The following is a 19,710-nucleotide window of genomic DNA, read 5'->3' as shown; positions in this document are numbered from 1 at the left end:
CCGGGGCGGGCACTGCCGGCTCTGCGCGCGCCGCCCTCCGCGCCGGGCGCGGCTCCGCTCGGCACGGAACGGGATGGAGGGGCGTAAAACGGGCCGGTACGGAGCGGCACGGAGCGGTACGGCGGCGTCCGGCCCAGCCGGGAACGCTCGGGCGCGGCGGTAAGCAGCCCCGGTAAGCAAGCAAGCAGCCCCGGTAAGCAGCCCCGGTGCGCAGCGGGCACACGCACCCCCCGCGGTACAGCCGCCCGCTGCCACAACACGCACTCGGGGTACCCGCACCGCGGGGCACGCACACGGGGCCGGTGCACGCACAGCTGGGGTGCACTGTGCAGGCATACGCAGCCCGCGGCACACCCCGGGACACACGCACGCCCGGTTTTGCACAGCCGGTGTGCACACGCACACACACACACGCACACACACACACACACGGGGTGTGCTCGCACCCCCGGTAAGCACAGAGCAGCACAGAGCCCCTCTGCACAGCCCTGCAACACACGCACGCACACGCACCAGTCCTCGCCCCGCAACACGCGCACGCTGGAAAACACACTCGCGTGCCGCGCGCTCACGCTGGTGCACGCGCAGCCCCGTGCATCGCACCAGTGCGCGCACACGCTCCTGGGGTTCCCCTTTTCGGAAGGATCCCATCAGGAGCAGCGCCTGATCCGGCACAGGGATCGGGCTGCCGGAGCGGGGTGGCCGGTGCCCGCGGGCGGCTGCACGGGCCGAGCCTGGGGAATACAAAGCAGGACGTGGCGGAGCTGCCTGCAGAGCCATTTTGCGGCCGGTGCTTCTCCCCACACCGCCTGTCCACAGGCAGGGCTGTAAACCTGCAGAAGCCAGACCGTTCACGACGGTGCCCGGCCGCCTTGGCCGGGAGATGGCACGTGATTAACGATGAGCATCTCTCAGCGAGCCCGGCAGCGCAAAGCCTTTGTTACGCCCCTTACGCTCGTGTCCAGCTTTGGGATGTGGCATCGGGGTCGGTCGGATACAGCCAAAGTCCTGCGGGCCCCTCCCGGCTGTGCACGGCGTGAAGGCCGGCGGTGGCTGACCTAGGACAGATGGTTTCAGGACGAGCCCCACAGTCTCTGTGCTGGGACAACCTGCCTTGCCATCGGACGCGGGAGCGGCTAGGCCACCTCCGGGCCCTTTGCGGAACATGGGTGGCCCGGCAGCCCCGGGAAGCTGGAGCAGGGCTTGGGGAAGAGGGACCCCAGAGCTCTTTCCAAAAGCTTTCCACGAGCTCTTTCCAAAAGCACTTTTCAGGGAGCGTTTCGTCTCTGCTGGAAAGCTCAGGATGGACAGAGGGACCTATGGGGACAGCGGTCTGCCCCCAGCAACATCCCTGCCACCTCCGCAGCTCCTGCCCTGCCCCGGGGCACCCCAGAGCACTCACTCCAAAACCCTGCCACCGTCCATGGGAGGCTGAGCCGGGCTGAGCCGCGTGGTCCTGGCTCTCCTGCAATCGGGCAGTGAGCGTGACAGGGCGAGGGGGACTCGGGGCTTCCCTGCGGCCACAGCCGCACCACCTCGCCTTGCTGTGCAGCAGTGCCGCGGGGCTGTGCGCTAGCCAGAGGCTGAACCGTACCACGCGTGGGGGAAGGCCCCCGCCCTCTGGCCCTCAGCACAGAGCAGCTCTGCAGCACCGAGCATCACCCCCACGAGCACCAGGTTCACCCCCCTCTTGGGACACACTTGCCTGGGTGTCACAAGCCCTGTTCCCTCGCAGCAGTAAGGCCGGGTGTGATTTTCAGCCCATAGCATGCACCCAGGACACGGTCCTGACGCAGCAGCAGAGCAGCACGCGCGTGCGGGAGCATGGCGAGAGTAAACTGGCAGCCATGCGAGGGGTCCCAAGCTGGGCCCTGGGCCGAGGGACACGGCGGTGGTGGAGATGCAGCCCTTGCAGCGGCAGAGGACGGCGGCAGTGAGCGCAGCCGCCTGCTTTTGTCGCACTTTCCTTTGTCCCAGGCACGTGGTGCCAAGCGCAGGGAGCCGCAGCCGTCCGGAGAGCAGGGACGGGGATGGGTGAGTCGGAGGGGAGGCAGAGCCCCGGCTCGGCTGCCAGCAGGGTTTTCCGGCTGTGGTGGCAAGGGGACACATTGTGTGACCGCACCTCTGCCCTGCCTCCCCGGCACAGGCGGGTGAACAGCCGGTTACAGCCTGCAGCAGCTCCTGCTTCCTTATCGCGCCGGGCAGGCAGCGGCAAGGCTGATGCCGGTTGCAACCGCCGAGCCGTGGGACAGCGCGGGGTCCCCGGTGGCTCACACAGCCCTGCCACGAGCAGCCACCCAGCGGGGTCAGCCTCCTGCCACCTCCCAGGGCTAAACAGCTCCGTGCTTCCCAGCGAGGCGGCCAGATGCCCATGCCCACGAGATCCCATCCGACCTCACCAGCCCCTCTGCCGGGGCTGGGCTGCCCTGAGCAGCTCTCCCCCGGCATGGCGTTTCACAGACACCGGCAAACCTCACGCCCGAAGAAAGTCTCCGTGTTGCCCAGAGCTTTCTAGGGAGAAGCAGGACACGGCTCCGGTGCCAGCAGCATTTCGCGGTGCCCCCGGCAGGCGCAGACGGCTGGCCGGAGCGGCGAGGGCCCTGAGCCGGGCTGGGAGGGGAAGCATCTGTTTCACAGCACCGCAGGGTTTCCTAAATAGGTCACTGCTTTTTTATAGTCTCTGGGATCTAGAAAAACCAGTTGTTCCGGACAACCTGTGGACCCACCAGCATCGTTGCAGCACTGGCTTCCCAGGCGCTCGCTGCCGTCCCCTCCCAGGTCCTCGTGGGGGGGACCTGCCCCACCAGCAGCGCTCGGTGGGAGCTGGGAGAGCAGCTGGGGAACCCGCCGCACCCTGAGCCGTACGCGGGGGTCCTTGCTCTTTGCCGAGGGTGACCTGTCCCTAGCCGTGCCCGATGCCGGGTGTGCAGGAGGGGTTTTCCCCCCACCCTGCTCCTGGCTTGGGGTGGCTGCCAGCTCCGGGCTTTGCCCTGGGACCGTTTGCAGCCAGAGCCAGCATTTTCCCTTCGCAAAGGGAGCCGGGTGCCCGTGTGGGGTGTAGAGGGGTGTGCGGTGCCGAACACCCCCTACGCATGCCGTACACCCGCATGCGCTGGCTGCGGCGCGGCCTGCTCGGGGTGAGCTCTCCCTCTAGTGGCACCAGGCTCCTGGCAAAGCCTCCGCACCGCCGGGGTGGCCGAAGCCATGGCCGGGGCACGGCCGAGGGTCTGGAGGGAGCCGGGGACGAGCTCCAGCCTGGCCTCCCCCTCGCAGCCAGGGGATGGCTGGCCCGGGGCGGGGTGCACATGGCGGGGTGCACAGGGAGGGTGCCCGGGGGCTTCGCAGGAGCGTTCCCGCTACCAGCCCACGTTTTGGCAGCCCTGCAGAGGGCAGGTGGTCCTGCTCCTCCCTTTCCCTGACCCCACGTTTGCCGGGATGCGGCCGTACGGTCAGCCAGCGTGCCCCAGGAGCCGGTGTCAGGCCTCAGGGGTGCAGCCCTGCTTCCCAGTGATCCCCTCCACTTCGCCAACCCCGTCCCCATCCCCGTCCCCCCGCAGCGCCCACCAGGCCCCGGTGTAGCACGTGGCAGCAGCCGGCGAGGGGAAAGATCCCCCCCAAGCCCCAGCTTCCCCCCACCATGGTGGAGCCCTGCCGCAGGAGGGGTCCCCCAGCACCCCGCTGGCCCCCCTCGGGCTGGGCTGGGCGGGTGCCATCCCTGTAGCACGGCCCCGCCAGGATCCCCCCGGGCCGGGCGCCAGGCCGTGCCGCAGGCAGCGCTGACGGGGCGCTTTGTTTTGTGCCGGCCGCCCGGCGGGGAGACAAAAGGGGCAGTCAGACGCAGGCGACGCATTGTGCCGGCAGCCATGCGCTGAGGCAGCAGCCTGCGCCGCCACGCTCGCCTTGTGACCCCCAAGGGCCCCGGGCCTGCGCCCACCACGGCACCCCGGGGCCTGCAGCGCCCGCCCTGCCAGGGCCCTGAGGGAGCCCTGAGGCAGGGAAGGGGGAGCGGGACCTGGTTGCCATGGTTACCGCGAGGCCTGAGGCCTAGGGGTGCCTCGTTGCCATGGTTACTGCAGGCCCGAGGCCTCCCAGGCCCATGGCGGCTCCCCCCCCCCCGGGCACGGGGCCAGGGCGGTGGCAGCGCTGTGTGGAGCCGAGGGGCGAGCGCTGGGGCTCGGCGCGGCCGTGGGGCCGTGGCTGCCGGGCCGGTGAACGGGAGGCCCCACACCAGCTCCCTCACAGCAGGCTCACAGCCCCCCTCACCCGCCACGGGGCCGCGGTGGGAGGAGGGTGTCCAGACCGACATGGAGCCGGGGACCCGCCGTGGCTGGCGGAGCCGGGTGATGGGGGTGTCCGGCAAGCACCCGGCTGAGCCCACCACCTGCACGGTCTCACCCAGAGGGTGCCGCGCCATCCCCACCGTGCCACCCGGCACCAGGGCCGGGCCGGCCCCCGTGCTCGCCCCGTGATGGCGTGGTGCATTGCCCCTGGAAAATGCCAGAGCGGTCAAACCGTTGAGTCATTTGTGCCCAAGATTATCTGTGCAAACAGCCGCCCCGATTATTTTTCTTTTTTTATTATCAATTTTTTTTTTTTCTTTTTCCCTAAGAATGTGGCTCAGACCATGGGGATGAGCAGCTGAAATCTCCGGGGATCAGCGGGACAATGCCATAGCAAGCATTGTGCTGACGGCTCTGCAAACGCTGGCACCAGCTCCTGGCCAGCAGCACCCTATAAAAGCCGAGCCGCTGAAGTAGGCAAACATTACATGGGCGAAGCAGCAGTAACCGCCTGAGCTAGGTGAGTCCTGGGACCGATTCGCACCTCTCCCACCTCGCCCCCTGCTCGCCCCTGCTGCCGCCGGCCGGCCGGGCAGACACCCTTCCTCCTGCCTGGTGGCAAAAGACACCCAGAGGGACCGTCACCATTTCCCGTAGCAAAAGACAGGCTTACATGTCCCTGCTGGCAGCCGGGGTGGCTGAGAGCCCCTCTAGTGTGGGGCACCCCACTCCTGGCACCCACCTGGCCCCGGCCCCTGGCACGGCACACCGGTTGGCATCTTCCACCATTAGCCGGGGCTGCCGCGGGAGCCCACCGCGCCTCTCAAGGGAGGCATAGCCGGGGTGCCGGGGCCGGGAGAGGGGAGCAGCCAGGTATGGGGCAGCCCGTGCCCCCACTGCAGCTCCCCACTCCGGCTCAGGGGTGTTTTTCCTAGCTACGGCCTGGCCTCGGGGAAGGAGAAAGGGGAGCCGGACGCTGTGCCCCGGCAGGCACGCAGGCTCCGTGCCACGGCCAGGAGGAGGGAAGGGGCACTGCAGCAGCGAGAAGGGAGCACCCTGCTTTGGATGTGTCCCAGAGCCCCCCGCCGTGCCCCCCAGCCCATCCTGCAGCTAGCAAGAGGGTCTCGCTGCGACTGGCGCGGCTTGTCCCCAGCAGCAGGGCAGCCGCCTTCGAACAGCGCCGTGGGCAGCGGGCGCAGAGCCGTCCCCTGGCCCCACGAGCAGGCAGCGGGGATGCACAGGGGCACGCTGCAGCGCAAACAGCTTTTCCTTCCTTATTCAGACACTGTTCCAGCAGCAAAGATGGCTCAGACAAACCCTCTGCCTGTCCCCATGGGCCCGTGGAAGGTACGTCCTCGCACCCCCGGTATCTCACCTTTCCCAGTGTGCAGGTGGGGGACAGGGAGAGGGGCAAAGCCAGTCCTCCAGGGCCAGAAAAGCTGCACAGTGGGCAGTGAGGTGAGGGGAGCATAGGAAGCAAGGCACCCCTGTCCTCTGCCCATGGGAACTTGCCTCTTGCCTGCTCCGACACCTCCCGGGTGTTTTTCATAAGCCTCTTTGCAGCACCCTGGCCCAGCCGTTCCCCGCTCTTACCAGTCATCCTGTGCCAGGCAGTTACAGCAGTCCCCGAAAGCCACGCGCTGTTATTCGCTCTCCCCTGTTGGTGCAGGCAGGCGGGCAGGGGCAGGCACGGGGGCTGCAAAGTGGGCAGTGGGCACGGCAGAGCAAGGTGGGGAGCAGCCCCGAGGGGTCTGGCAACAGCTCTGGGGACACAGTTCGAGGAGGGAGCCGAGAGGGAGAGGAGAAGCATGCGTGCAAGCGGGGCGCACCCCGCCGAAGCCTGGAGCTGTTGTGGGAGAGGAGAGCATCAGCCGCAGCCCCCCGGGGAGTTCCCCCTCGCCCTTTTCCCCGTTAATCCTCTTTGCCCTAGAGCATTCGGAGCAGAGGCCGGGAGAACTGCCAGCCACAGCCCTGCCACCCGCCCGTCCCAGAACGGCTCCGCTCCTCTCTCCGGACGGCACTGCTGCCCCGGGAACTGATCTCCGCAGGGGTGAGCAGGAGACTGGAGCAGGGGCCGGTGTGCAGCTTCCCCGACACCAAGGCAGGGCACCGCGGGGCCAGCAGTGCAGGAAGGCATGCAGGGCTGCGTCCCAGCCCAGAGGAGTGCCCGGTGCAGCCTCCGCCAGCTCTTTCCCGGACGGAGCGCAACCCTCCGTCTCGAAGAGGCGCTGAGTCACCTGGGGCCGCTGCCGGGCAGTTCCCAACTCGGCAGCTCGCTCTCCGTTCCAGATTACTGTGTACGACCAAGAAAACTTCCAGGGCAAGAGGATGGAGTTCACTTCAGCCTGTCCAAACATCATGGAGTGCGGCTTCGACAACGTCCGCTCCCTGAAGGTGGAGTGCGGCGCGTGAGTACGCGGCAGCCGGCGGTGGGGATGCTTTCCCAGGCGGGCTGGCGGGGCGAGGGGTGCCTGACCGTGGAGCAGGGCCGGCTGTCCTTGCTCTGCTCAGCTGGGGGAAACCAGGCACAGGGGAGCCCACCCTGCCAGGGTGGAGCAGCCAGCCCTGGGCAACACTGACACAGACACAGGACCGGAGGACGGCGGCAACGCCTTTGGCGTCATCCAAAACTGCCTCCTGCAGCCTGGGAGCAGCCAGGTTTGGAGCTCGCCAGTGTCCGGCAGAGATGCCGCCCAAGGCTGCAGCGAAGATCGGTGCTTAGCTAGTGGCTCTTGAACTCAGCCTGCACCCCATCTGCCTGGGTAACCCCATGAAGCACCGTGCCTAAGAACCATTTTTCATGCCCCAGGGCCCAGCCCGGCTCTGCCCCGTGCTCTGCCCGCACCGTGCAGCTCCCCAGGGCCAGAGCAGAGCCTTCCCGCAGCCTGCGCTGGGCTGCCCCAGCCGCTGACAGGGGTAGGGAGCAGAGCTGGCTTCTACCTGCGCACGGGAATCTTCCCTGGCACGGGCAAGAGATCTGCCAAGCTGCTCTGAGACGCTGCGTAAGGAGCGGTCCCCACGGCAAGCATCCCGCTGGGGCCGGGGAAGCAGACAAGATAGATTCGTGCTGCTATATTTAGGATTTGTAATGCTAATGGGATTACAGCGGCATGCGTGCTCACGCCGTAATCAGCTCAGTGCTCCAGTTGACGTGTTCCTAATCAGGCTGGTCACCTTGCACGGGGGGAGGCCGACTGTGGGACACGGGATCGGGGCTCAGTTTTGGTCAGTGGCAAGAGGCCCTCGACCCCCCCGGCTCGGCCTGCCCCTCAGCACCCTGCATACCCCGTAAGCAGGAGGTCTGTGGGCTGCACAGCCTGTGCCGTCCTCCTTCCAGCCCCCAGCCCAGCCTCTGCCTCCCCGCTCAGCTGCGGCCCTACCGACCCCAGGCTCTGTAAGGGGACGTGCCCAGGAGACGTCCCCACCCTGGGGACAGGCAGGCTCCCGTGTGGGCAGCACCAGGGCTTGCAAAATGTCCCCTGCAGGGCAGAGGCATCCTTCTCACCTCTCCGTGTTTGTTTTCAGCGAAGAGGGGGACGCAGAAAGGGGAAAGGCAACAGCTCCCTGCCCTGCCCGCAGCCAGAGGGGTTCTGCCTGGTTTGGGCATTAGGAATTCAGGTCTTTCCAGCCGTGCCGTGTTGTAATTGGGAAACAAGTAAGAAATGAGGTCTTTGGGGGAGAAGGGCAGTCGCAGGTGTCCTGTGGCATCCTAACGCCATGCCGATCTGCGTAAATAACCACAGAGCAGTTAGGGGAAAGCGAGCCACCGTCACAGGCTGGGCCCCTTGAGGGGGGGACCCCATCGCCCACTGCAGCCGGGGGATGCTGGTGCTGCCACGCAGGCAGCCTCCCAGGCAGCAGACGCGGTTACGCATCCAGCACCGCTTCCTTTCCTCCCGGACTTGTGGGCAGAGGCCAGACCCCAACCTCCTCCTCGTACCTACATCTGTACCCTGGTGCCAGCCCTGAGCAGGAAGCCCTGGCAGCCCTTGCTCTGTTTTTGCAGCTGGGTCGGTTATGAGCACACCGGCTTCTGCGGGCAGCAGTTCATCCTGGAGAGGGGAGAGTACCCGCGCTGGGATGCCTGGAGCGGCAGCAACGCCTACCACATCGAGCGCCTGATGTCATTCCGCCCCGTCTGCTCGGCTGTGAGTGTCCCGGCTCCCAGGGAGCTCTCTTGGCTCTGATCCCCTTAAAATGTCCCCGGCAGTAGCACCAGGCCAAGGGAGTGAGGTTAGGAAGGGCAAATGCAGCCATGCCAGGGGCTCTGCAGGTGGCAGAGGCTCCTTGGGGTGGGCTCAGCTCTTCCCCTCCCCATGTCCAGTAGGATTTGCTCTTTCTGTCCTGTTTTCTAAAACTTTTAAGGGAACTTCTGGGCCAGCTGTACATGACCAGAGTTTGGGGACAGCCAGCCTGAGAGTGTAGCTGTGGCACAGCTGTCCCTGACACCTCTCAGGCCAACCCCTGCCCTGTCCTGGCCCAGCACCACCCTGCTGAGCACCTCCATACCCCTGGGTTTTGGGAAAACCAGCCCCCCCCCCCCCCCCCCCCTCAAAAAAACAGCCCAGGGTCTGAACACCTCCCTCCCTCCCTCAGGCTGTGCACCCCAGAAAACCCTCCGAGCAATGCCATAGGGAGGGACAGCCGTCCCCATCCATGCCAGGTAGGGAGCACCGCCTCCCCCTCACCCCCTGCTCTTCCCCCCCAGAATCACAAGGAATCCAAGATCACCATCTTTGAGAAAGACAACTTCATCGGCCGCCAGTGGGAGATAGGCGATGACTACCCCTCGCTGCAGGCCATGGGCTGGGCCAACAACGAAGTGGGCTCCATGAAGATCCAGTGCGGCGCGTAAGTGACGGGCAAAGGACCACAAGCAGCAGGGACAAACCGCTGCCATCGCTGTGCTACCACAGCCGGAGGAGGGACGCCCCGTAACCCCCTTGGCTTACCTCTTATCCCCCTTACGGCTGCCTGACGACTCCTTTTCTTTCAGCTGGGTTTGCTACCAGTATCCCGGGTACCGTGGCTACCAGTACGTCCTGGAGTCCGACCACCACGGCGGAGACTACAAGCACTGGAGAGAGTGGGGTTCGCACGCCCAGACCTCCCAGATCCAATCCATCAGGCGTGTCCAGCAGTAGCTCCTCACTTTCCAGTACATCTCTGCAAGGTTTCTAAAGCTCACCGGCTCCCTTTTGGTGCTAATACTCCCCTCCCAAAATAACCACCCCGTCTTGTGCTGCAACTGCTTATGGAACAACACTCCCAAACAGCACCAACTGCCAATAAATGTGACTGAAAGAAAAAAGTTAAACCAGCTTGGTGGGTGTTTGCTGTTGTGTGTTTGGGATTGAAGTCACACATCCCCATCCCAGTAGCAGGGACCTGACTCTTCCCTGCCTATTTTAAGCAGGACTGAAGCCCGGTGGGGCTCCCACCAAGGCGAGTTCATCCCCCGAGTGTCTCGCATGCACAAACACAGCAGCCAAATCCTTGCTGCAGCCGTGTGGCTTCCTTTCCTCCCCTTCCCCAGTCAAGGCGAAGGACACTGCGCTCGCAGCCCCCCGCCCCACCACGCCACGCCAGCACCGCGCATCCACGTACACGCTGCTCGTAGGCTTTGTGGCCAGCGCCGCCAGGCCTGAGGGACCGAAAGTTGAGTCGTCGGCCACGCAGCATCCCTGGGGCCGAGGGATGCTCCCTGAGAGCGCAAAAAAGAAAGTCACGCTGACACCCACAAACTTTAAAATTTTTATTCAACAATTTACATCACTTATTGTCTGTCTTAACGTATTCGATCTACACAAATTTCTTTTTTTCCTGATAAAATAATAAAATTTGGATAAATTTTGAAGACCTGTTGGTGCAGAATAAACAAAATTTCAGGTAACTTTTTTTTTTTTTTTAAACATTTAGTGTGAAGTATGACATCATTGGTAAAGATACATCATGCCATTACAGCTCATGGACATTACCTATCCTTACAGTCCGTGACATCACCCATACCAGCGCAAGGGGCTGCGCCAGACACAGCTACAGCAGGTATTACACTAACTCTTCTAGCCACCCTCTCACGACCGGGAAAACGCCTACGTTTCCAGCTGGGCACACAGAGTGCATTAACCTAATCAGAAATACCGGGGAGGGGAGAAGAAAACAAAGACTACCTTTACCGATTCGTGTGGTCGTACACTACAACATCGACAACAAAGAGGGGCCACCCCTCTCCGCAGGTCAGAGGTAATTCAGCTCCTGAGCAGGTAGAGCACAACCCCTCGCGGCGATTTTAACACACACCAGGAAACCAAACGAAATGAGAACTTATCGACGAGGGTGGGCAGGAGAGGAGACGGCTCCGGCGGCTCCGCCTGGAGGGACCCGTCCCGCCCCAGCTCGCAGTCGAAGCGTGCGGTTGTGTTTCGCACCGCCCTTAACACTGAAATATTCAGGGGAGGGGGGAGAGAGGGGCATCTGCCCCCCCAGTAAACAAGTTGCGGACCTTCAGAGGCTCGCGAGCCGCTGAAGGTGTGTAAGTACACGTGTGATGGTAGATAGAAAAGCAGCCCTGTTCTGTATGAAAAAAAGCTGTCAAGTTAGTACAAATTTCTGCCATGGCGAAGGGAACATGAGGAGAAAGCTGTCAGGGTCCTTCTCCCGTCACAAAATCCCGACTCTCCTGCACAAAGGCTCTGGGCTAAGCAACAAGTTTCCAAAGGCGGTACCTGCAACCCAATGCACCCAACTCATGAAAACCAAACCAAAACAAAGCTCTCGCCCCAGAGACCGGCGGGGGCCCACCCTCCACTCAAACGGGCCATGGACCACAGCCCCCGCAGCAGGGACAGCGAGGAAGCCTGTCCCTCCCGCCTCACAGTGGGAATACGCAACGGTAGGGTTTCTCTTCGGTTAATTTTGTCATTAGAAGCCTCAAATTTGCCCACACCATCAGCCTGCGACGCAGCAGACTGATCTCCATCCCGTCCTCCAAGCTGCTTCGCGTGGGGCCGAGCCACCCGCACACCCGGCGGGTACCACTGCCGTGCTCTCGACCAGAGAAAAAAGGGCACTCATTCACCCGACAGTACGAAGTGTATCTGAACACAAGCCAGCACACCCCGCTCCCTCCAATTCAATTGCTAAAGTAGGCTCTTTAAAATAAAAAAATAATATATATATTTATATACCTATACAGAGATAACAGAGAAAGCAAAGGAGAGAGATAGGTAACTAAAAAAATCAAGAAGCGTCAGTTTTCTGCTACAGCTGTCAGCAAAGAACTGTCACCTTACATCATACCCTCCGAGATGGTGAAGATAATGCAGGCAATGACAGCACAGGAATGCAAAAGAGGGCAGATAAGTCACTTCTGGTAATGAGACACAAATTAAACTTTCAAAACATGTGCATAGCTTTATTCATCTGCTTCAAACTAACCTTTTCACGGAGCTTCAGCGAAACCCGAGTGTGCAAAATGCATTTCTAAAAAATAATGCAAGCAAGCTTTCACATTTACAGTGGCAGAAGTACAGAAAGACTCGGACAGAAATCACACATTGGGGCGAGTGAGTCGGGAGAGAGATGAAGAAACAAGAATTGCACAGCTTCATATTCTGAGTCACTGACTGCAAACATAAGCATTTCTATTTCGTTAACCTTAAGCAAGGCGTGTTTACTTCTCCTTTACAAAAAAACTGAAAAAACCCCACAGTAACAAGAACCACAACCTGGAAGGGGAATAAACCCCCAGGGTAACGGGGTCCCTGGCGCTGCAGAGCGCCCTAACTCCAGAGCAAAGCCGGTTCCAGACCTTCACTTGTTTTTGCTTTGCGGGCAAAGCATCGCAATGCTTGTTTTTGTCGGCAGGAGAACAGCAAAGCAGCTTCTCTTTCTCTCCCCCCCACTCCCCTCCAAAGTCACAGAAAACGGCTCGTGTTAGGAAAGGAAAGGTGCCACCCCACAGGACATCGTCCCCAAACTGTAAGACAGCCACTACGCAGGCTCGAGTCCAAGTCTCATTTCGATCCGATGGGTCACCGGGACAGTGAGGAACCCTCGACTGTAGAAAAGGGCACGGTCACCACGCTGCCAGCCAGCAGCCCGGCCGCCCCACGCCACGTCCCAGCAGCTCGCGCGCCACTACAAACTCTCTTCAGCAAGACTAAGCACACACGCAAGGCACATTTAGTCAGATGTACACACACACGCGCATGTGTGTAAAAAAGCAAACGCTGGCTAAAAAAAAAATCGATGCTGAATTAACTAGTGAAACAGGCAGAGAGTTCTGGCCTATGGTATTTATATACTATTTTCCAGGCAGTTGTAATCCCCAAGCGTTTTTCCTACACATCAGACCTTCCTTACTCTTCCCTCACTTTACAGAGGTACTTTATTTTCCTAAAGGATCTTCTATAAATAGTCAAGTAAATTCCCTTTTTTCCCTCCAGTAAACTCCTCCTTCACGGTACGCATCCCCCCGCGGTGGTCCAGGTGCGACCCATGAAGACAAGAGGTTCTGGACCTGCGCACGTCCCACAGCAGCACCTCGATGCAGCGAGACCTCCCTCCGCTACTCCCTAAGCCGTGGGCTTTCACGCCTCAGCCGTCAGGTTTCGGCCGGGCAGATGGCCTGGCATCGCTTTTTTCTCAGAAAACATCCGACTCCGGGCACCGACCGCTCCCCAGCACCCGAGGGCAGCTGGAGAAGGAGCCTACGACTCCCCAGCGCCAGGGGCACGGGCAAGGAGGCCACGCAATCTTTAACACTGCTGGTTAACTTCACATTGAGATAAAGCATTAAAAAGATCTTTCTGCAGAGATGAGCAATTTCCTTCCATAGATAGATTCAAATAGAAAACAAAAATATTAAAACCGGAGACGAGACAATAGTCGATTGAGATTTTTCTACCTTACAAGTTACTCAGGCATCTTTCCCGCACCACCAGCCGTCGAGGAAGGAGAAGTTGAAAACCTCAGGGATTTGCACTACCCTTCCAATAGCAGCTTGAGAAAAGGAAGGAGAGGAAAAAAAAAAAAAATGCACAGTGTTCTCTCAAGTTAAAGAGTTCTCCTTTGCTTGCGTTTGCATAGAAATTCCCGTAGGTCAGCACCAAAATCAGGTACACCCCTCTCCTACACCCCGGCTCCCCCAGTTCCTACGCTACCCGCAGAGTTAGTGGCTGTGTTACAGGAGGGTTCAACTATCCGCAGAGGAACTATATGGTCATGTAAAAAAAAGTGCATCACACATTCTTGATTTTCAGGGTTACTTATAGCAGCAGCAGCATTAATCCAAGACAATGAACAGTTGTAGATTCATTCTTAAATGCAGCAACACTTAATGAAATGTCTTCAAGGAAGGTCATAAGAGGGTCCTTCTCAAAAGGATAAAATGAAAATTAGACTATTCAATATAGACAAAAAGGAGATAAAACAAAAATTAAAGACACAATCTTATTTACATTAAAAAAACATTCTTGTTAAAATATCTTTACAACACCTAAGCAAAAAAATATGTATTTTAAGAATAAAGCAGAAACTCCTAAAGCAGTATCCATTTTTGGAACCCTTATTTAGCACCTGAGGAAAGACCGTATGGAAAGCAGACAGGATTTTTTTTGTTGTTTTTTTTTTTCATTTTTTAAGAAAACTGTAAGTTGTGTTTTTGCTAAACGTTCATATGTTCGCAGTACACAAGTTTCATACCACAGAAAGACATGAACTATTTTTTTTTTTTCTTCTTCTTTTTAAAGATACTCTACTCATTAATAAGGCTGTAGAAAAGGGATACTGCTATCTTACAAAATGGCTTTAGAGCTCTGGACACGTTATACGAAGCTTTCTGATTAACAGTCAAGATAAATACAGCTCAGCATCCCCTGGTGAAAGCACAGGTATGACTTCTGCTCCTGTCCCGGGACCGAGCAGCCCGACACCCCCAGCAGCGTGCCTCCGAGGGTCTCGTGCCCCGAACACAAGGCCACCGCGGAGCTCTCTGGTACCCCCCCAGACGTCCACTGCTTCGGTGTCTCACTGCTGAGCGACGCCACTTTTGAGGATCTCGAGCAGGACACGAGGAAGCCAGCCTTACCCTGTGGTGTAACACGTATTGTGCAAATGCCTAAAGCTCTGTAATCTCTGGAAGGCAGCGCATCTGGCAGCGCAGACCGAGATCTTCTGCTCCTTCGCACCAGCCCAGGTTCCTGCTTCTCAACTGCTTGCGCTAGGGATTTTTCGCCTGGAAAAAATTGCTCTCGCGGTGGCCAAAGCTAGAATTATTCTGGCTTCTTCGGCTACTCCACCACGCTAGAGCTCTTCCAGCCCCAGCCCTCTTCCTGCCTTACGCACCGGTGTGAAAATGTGTAGCAGCTTTAAATTAGGTGTAGCCTTGTTCTCTCCCTTCCCGACCTCAACCATCTCCCTTGTAAACAGCCTCTGTAAGGAAAACAAATCACTACGGACGTACATACAGAAAAAGGGACTTTTTCTTCTAGGGACGAGACTCCTGAAAGCTTCGGACACCATAGCAATTTACTGAAAATGCTGAATCAAGAGCAAAAACTGAACGCACAAGAAAACTACCAGCAGTTCTGAAACACGTCTGTGAATGCCATCGCTCCCAGGTGTCCCTGAGGTCACCCACCAGCCACTTCTGGAAAGGATGCTATCATGCTACGGTAACACTCTCTTGAAGGTGAAAAGCACTAATTACACATGCAACTGAGAGGACAACTTCCATCTCTTTTTTTTTTCCTAGCAGGAAGCGATTTTCCTTTCAATTTAGCTAGCCGGTTCACCCCGTCACCCGCCCCCAGCCGCTGAATAGCTGGCATACTCGCAACCTAATGAGAATTGGGGTTTTTTTCCACATTTCAAAGAAGTTCACAGCAGCTACGAAAGGCAAACAGTGGGATTTACAGTTCAGAAAGGGTGATGGTTTGAAGTGGGCTAGTGACAGAAACCATGCCCTGGAGCTACCCACATTGTCAAAGAGATGAGAGATTTCTAACGATGAAAACAGGTTTCACGGACAACCGAAGTGGGTTTAAACCAAAACCAAGCTCCAACCAAACCTTGAAAGCCATCACGTTGCCAATCCACCGGACAGGTGGAGTGGGAGGGAGCAGAGAAGCTGAAGGTCCCCAAACCCCCTTCACCGGAGACGGGAGCACGGAGCAGCTTTTAAATCATCTCTTAGAGCGGAGGAAAGACGCCCTGATCCACCACAGAGAGAGCAAATCCCGTGCTGGATCTGGCTGGCAGTACGCACTCCAGCCTGTGTTGCACAAGACCCTGTCCAAGACACCCGACAGGACCCGCCGGCAGAGGAGGAGCAGTGAGGAAAGACCGGAGGGGAACGGAGACAGCCCCTGCCCGTGCAGGAATCGTTATTCCAATAAATAGAAAGTCTGGCAAGGGAACCAGAGGAAAGGGACTCGTCGGACCCACAACGGGAACAGAAATGGGAGAGAAGCCTTAACCTGAATTAGTATCTTCATAGCTAGTAAAAAAATAGGTCATGATTTCACCCCTTAGTGCCACTTTCCGATACTACACGTATTTAAGGGTTTTTGTTTTAAAACTTTACTCAGTGTAATGAAAACAATGGCACAAATAAATACACTCTCCTTACGCAAGATGCTCACACACGCACCATCAGCTCCTCGCCCCCCGCATGCGTGCACGCACAGACACCCTTGGGTGCAGACCCGGGAGAGAAGGCTGCTGCACCCCTTCCCGGGCTGTATTTGGTTTATGCTACAGTACTAATACTCTGAGTCAAACAAAAACAAAAAAAACCCCAAAACATAAGACTTATCAGTAACACCTTAGCATTATTTAAATGTGCTAAATTAGTCACAGCTCAATTTCAGCGTTTTTTTTTTCTTTCTTTTTTTTTTTTAAGTTTACACAAAAATAATCAGAAAACAGATTAAATCTTAAGATATTTTTAATAAGTGCTCAGTAAAGAATTGTGTGAGGACTTCGGGAGAACTGCAGACAGCGACAGGGCGAGTTACACGACAGTACAAGGAAGTTTCTTCCACGGTCCTGCCTGGCTCTAAGCAATAGTCTATCCCAGAAATACTGCTGGCGAGCCAGAGCTACAGGAGCTCGGAGAGAGGATTTCCTAACTGCTTAGAGCTGAGCACACGCCATGGAGCTCATGGAGACAGACAGACATTTGAGAGAGGATGGTCAGAAATACAGCAGAGAAGCTGCAGAGGGTGTTTCTGGATGGGTACCACCGGCAAGGGGCCACACGCAGCGAGGAAAAGCAGTAGGGAGGAACATCGGGGGAAAAACCAACCCAACCCATCACTTGAACCGTGTTTCTTTCAGCGCTTTGTTCACTATTTAGAAGACGGACTGGACTAGGCCAAGATGAGCGTCCTCAAATATTCAGCAAGACTCTGATCTTTCTAAACACGCAGGGTCAGATTCAGCATGGGTTATTGCTGTTCAGCTTCTGCATCGCACCAGCCCCGAGAGCAGATCTGGGGGCAGGGGTACCAGGACAGCACAGACCCCAGGTAAGCAAAAGAGGGTTTGGTTTTGTCTTCTTTTTTTTTTTTTTTTTTTTTTCTTTCTTTTTTTTTTTTTTTTAAATGGAACCCAGCCCTTAAGGCGACAAGTGACTACACAAGGCAAATAAATACACAGCAGAGCCTTAAAGCTAGTAAAACAAACTGGAAACTTTGCTATTAGCCTTCAACTTTTTGAAAATACTAAAAAGAAAAAAAAAAAAGAGAACATTTCTTCCACCTTAATCTTCCCAGTCCCACCGTCCAGTTTGTTCAACACTTTAAAGCTCAGGAACGCCCCAGCTCTTCCGCAGCGGAGCCGGAGGCGATTCCGACTTTTGGCAAGCAGTTGGGAGACTCAACAGAATTAAAAATAGGAACGTCGGAGGACTAGATGTCGGGCACATCTGTAAACATGTTATACATCTGAAAGTTACACACACCTGTAAAGGTGGTACAGTTTATAGGTGAAACAGAACTATTTGCGACTGGCCAACCACACGTGTCTGAACCTGGACTGATACAATACATGATTACTATATAGTATTACACTACAGTATTATACTATATAGTATTTTATACATAAAATGGAGTAGGCAATCCATAGTCAAACTTTTAAAACTAAGCGTGGCAGAAAGCTAGCAATCTTACAAAAGGTACAGAATTAAGCTTCATTGTCCCACCATGAACCTAAAGCGTCTCATTCAGGAACAATCTTATTAAAAGAATAAAAACAATTAAAAAAACCACATGCTACATACTCCTAGTTAACAAAAAAAAAAAAAAAAAGAAAAAAAGAAAAAAGTGGATAAACCTAAGCACAAGGGGTAGGCAAGAGTTTTGGGCTTATCTGCTTCCTGTAATGCCCCGTAGGGTCCAGGCTAATTTTAGGAGACACCAACTGCTGCGGACCTTGATGCCCAGACATATATGAGCCCGTGTTCAGCCACAAACACCCACGATGGGCATTGGGTACGCGTGGAGTTTGGGCGGGTTAGAAAACCCATTTTTGCTTCATTCACTGCTTGCTCTTGCACTGGACCCTGTGAACTTTCCACCTTTTAAAAAAAACCCAGAAAAACTACCCACCCCAAAGATGATTTGGACGCGCTACACAAGCTGCAATGGGACAGAGCAGGTTACACAGCTGGAGCCTGCAGTCTGCTCAGCCTTCTCTACCACTGCTAGGAAGCTTTCCTTTCCTTGGGATTTTTTTTTTTTTATTTTTAAATTATTATTTTCATTCCTAAGTCCTCCATTTTAGTAATAAAATATATTTTTATTAAGAGATAATTAGAAGCAGAGCCCGGAAATACACAGACTGCATTAAAATATAAAAGAGCATTTCCAACAGGCAGGTGCAGGAAGCCCAGCCATTGGTGTTCTATGGACAAATTGAAAAGGATTCAAATTCCCATTTTTCATTTTTCTTTTTTTTTTTTTTTTTTCCTTTTTTCCTTTTTTTTTTCCTTTTGATTTTTTTTTAAAGAGAAAAAAAATAATTCAAGGAGGGTGAAAGTTAGCAGAACTCAATTCCTCTTCAGTTTTCCAATGAAAATGGGAAAAAAAATCCAGCACATTTAGTGTTAGGAGACAGAGCGAATATGAAGCACCTACAGTTGAAAGCAGAAGATACTTTTTTTTTTTTGCTCCCAGTAATACAATGGCATTAAACTATGGGAACAGTGATTTTTTGTTGTGTTTTTTTTTTTTTTTTCCATATTAAATGCCTAAACAGATTGCTTATTTTTGTATGTTGTCTTTTAAAATTAAAGAACTCTTCAGTTGCAATAGTCCAACGTGTAACCGGAGCCAGGTCAACTGTGTGACTTCACCATGCATCCTAGAACTGCAGTATTACCATCTTTCCCCCAGAAGAATGATGCTTTAAGACAATATCCCCAGCATAGGATTGGCTGCTTTACTCCTGGCAAAACATGCGGATTATAATTCTCTGGAAAAAAAAAAGAAACTCTGCAAACTTCAAGGCGTTTCTCCAGCATTCAATGGAAAACAAAACAGAAAAAAAAACCAAATAGGGGAGGTGGAAGGGAAAGGGGAGATGAAGGATGGTGAATCATCCTGATTTCCCTGTGATTAGTGTGTCACTACAGTCACAGAACAAGAAACAGAAACCTTGTCAAGTGGAAATGCCTCTCCAGTGGGTTGCTGTTGCCTACGTAGACGACAGCAGAAACTTTAGAACCGGGCTTGTAAATTGAGTCTGTATTCGTTAATCACTTGCATTCACTCTTTAAACAAAAACAAAAAACAAAAAAGAGAAAAAAATCTATTCAGTACCGGAGATTAAATAATCACGTGTGTAGTCTCGTTGAAATAAATTTTCAGATTCCTTAAGAAGTCTAATTACTTTCAGTTGCCATTTTTAAATAACTATATATATATTTGTATATATTATCCTGTGATTCTAGTTATGGTTCCTCTGCTGCACTGAAGATTTAGAAGGAGCATAAAAGCCTTTTGTCCCCCACGAACAGCACAAATGCTGCAGAAAGGTTATAACAGGCAGTCTCGTCTTGCTACCTTCATTGATCCGGGCGATCCATGGCTTCATCGTAAGTGATTATCCTTTTGGGATCTGGAAAGAAAGCAAAATCCCACGTTTTCGACAAGCTACTTTCAGGACCCGTGACTGAAGACATTCACAAGAGATCTGCGAGGTACTCGGCCATTAATGAACTTCTCCTTAGGACCCCCAGCGACACCAGCTCCTGCAAACGCACTCGGGAGCCCCGGCTGCCCCTAACAGAGCAGTGCCCGCTCCCCAGGCTACACCCCTGGGCAGCAACGCTGCAAGCAGCACACGAGTCCCCACTTACTGCTCTTCCCACAAGCTAGCACAGAACATCTGCACAGGTGAAGTGTGGGGATAGACCAGAATTTAA

The 19,710-nt window shown here is 55.6% G+C and overlaps 2 protein-coding genes across 8 annotated transcripts in view; one reads left to right on the top strand and one right to left on the bottom strand.

Moving 5' to 3' along the window:
- Positions 1 to 11: 11 nt before the first annotated feature.
- Positions 12 to 10,096, top strand: CRYBA1 (crystallin beta A1). The gene is given in 9 exon segments (XM_075518016.1): positions 12 to 172; positions 4,610 to 4,786; positions 4,788 to 4,800; positions 5,563 to 5,627; positions 6,211 to 6,330; positions 6,570 to 6,688; positions 8,287 to 8,428; positions 8,989 to 9,131; positions 9,277 to 10,096. Coding segments are annotated over 8 exon segments (768 nt in total). The 5' UTR covers positions 12 to 172; positions 4,610 to 4,768; the 3' UTR covers positions 9,425 to 10,096.
- NUFIP2 (nuclear FMR1 interacting protein 2) overlaps positions 10,022 to 19,710 on the bottom strand; it is a 45,281-nt gene continuing 35,592 nt past the window's right edge. For 5 of the 7 annotated variants that reach the window (XM_075518011.1, XM_075518009.1, XM_075518010.1 and 2 more), the window contains one exon: positions 10,022 to 19,403. In XM_075518011.1, the coding sequence (XP_075374126.1) occupies positions 19,351 to 19,403 (53 nt within the window). In that variant the 3' untranslated portion in view covers positions 10,022 to 19,350. The remainder of the gene's footprint in view (positions 19,404 to 19,710) is intronic. The other 2 variants (XM_075518007.1, XM_075518008.1) reach the window with 2 other exon arrangements.

This window comes from Mycteria americana, chromosome 15, assembly GCF_035582795.1.
Source record: "Mycteria americana isolate JAX WOST 10 ecotype Jacksonville Zoo and Gardens chromosome 15, USCA_MyAme_1.0, whole genome shotgun sequence".
Classification (NCBI taxonomy): Eukaryota; Metazoa; Chordata; class Aves; order Ciconiiformes; family Ciconiidae; genus Mycteria; species Mycteria americana.
This window is presented reverse-complemented; position numbering and strand designations above follow the sequence as displayed.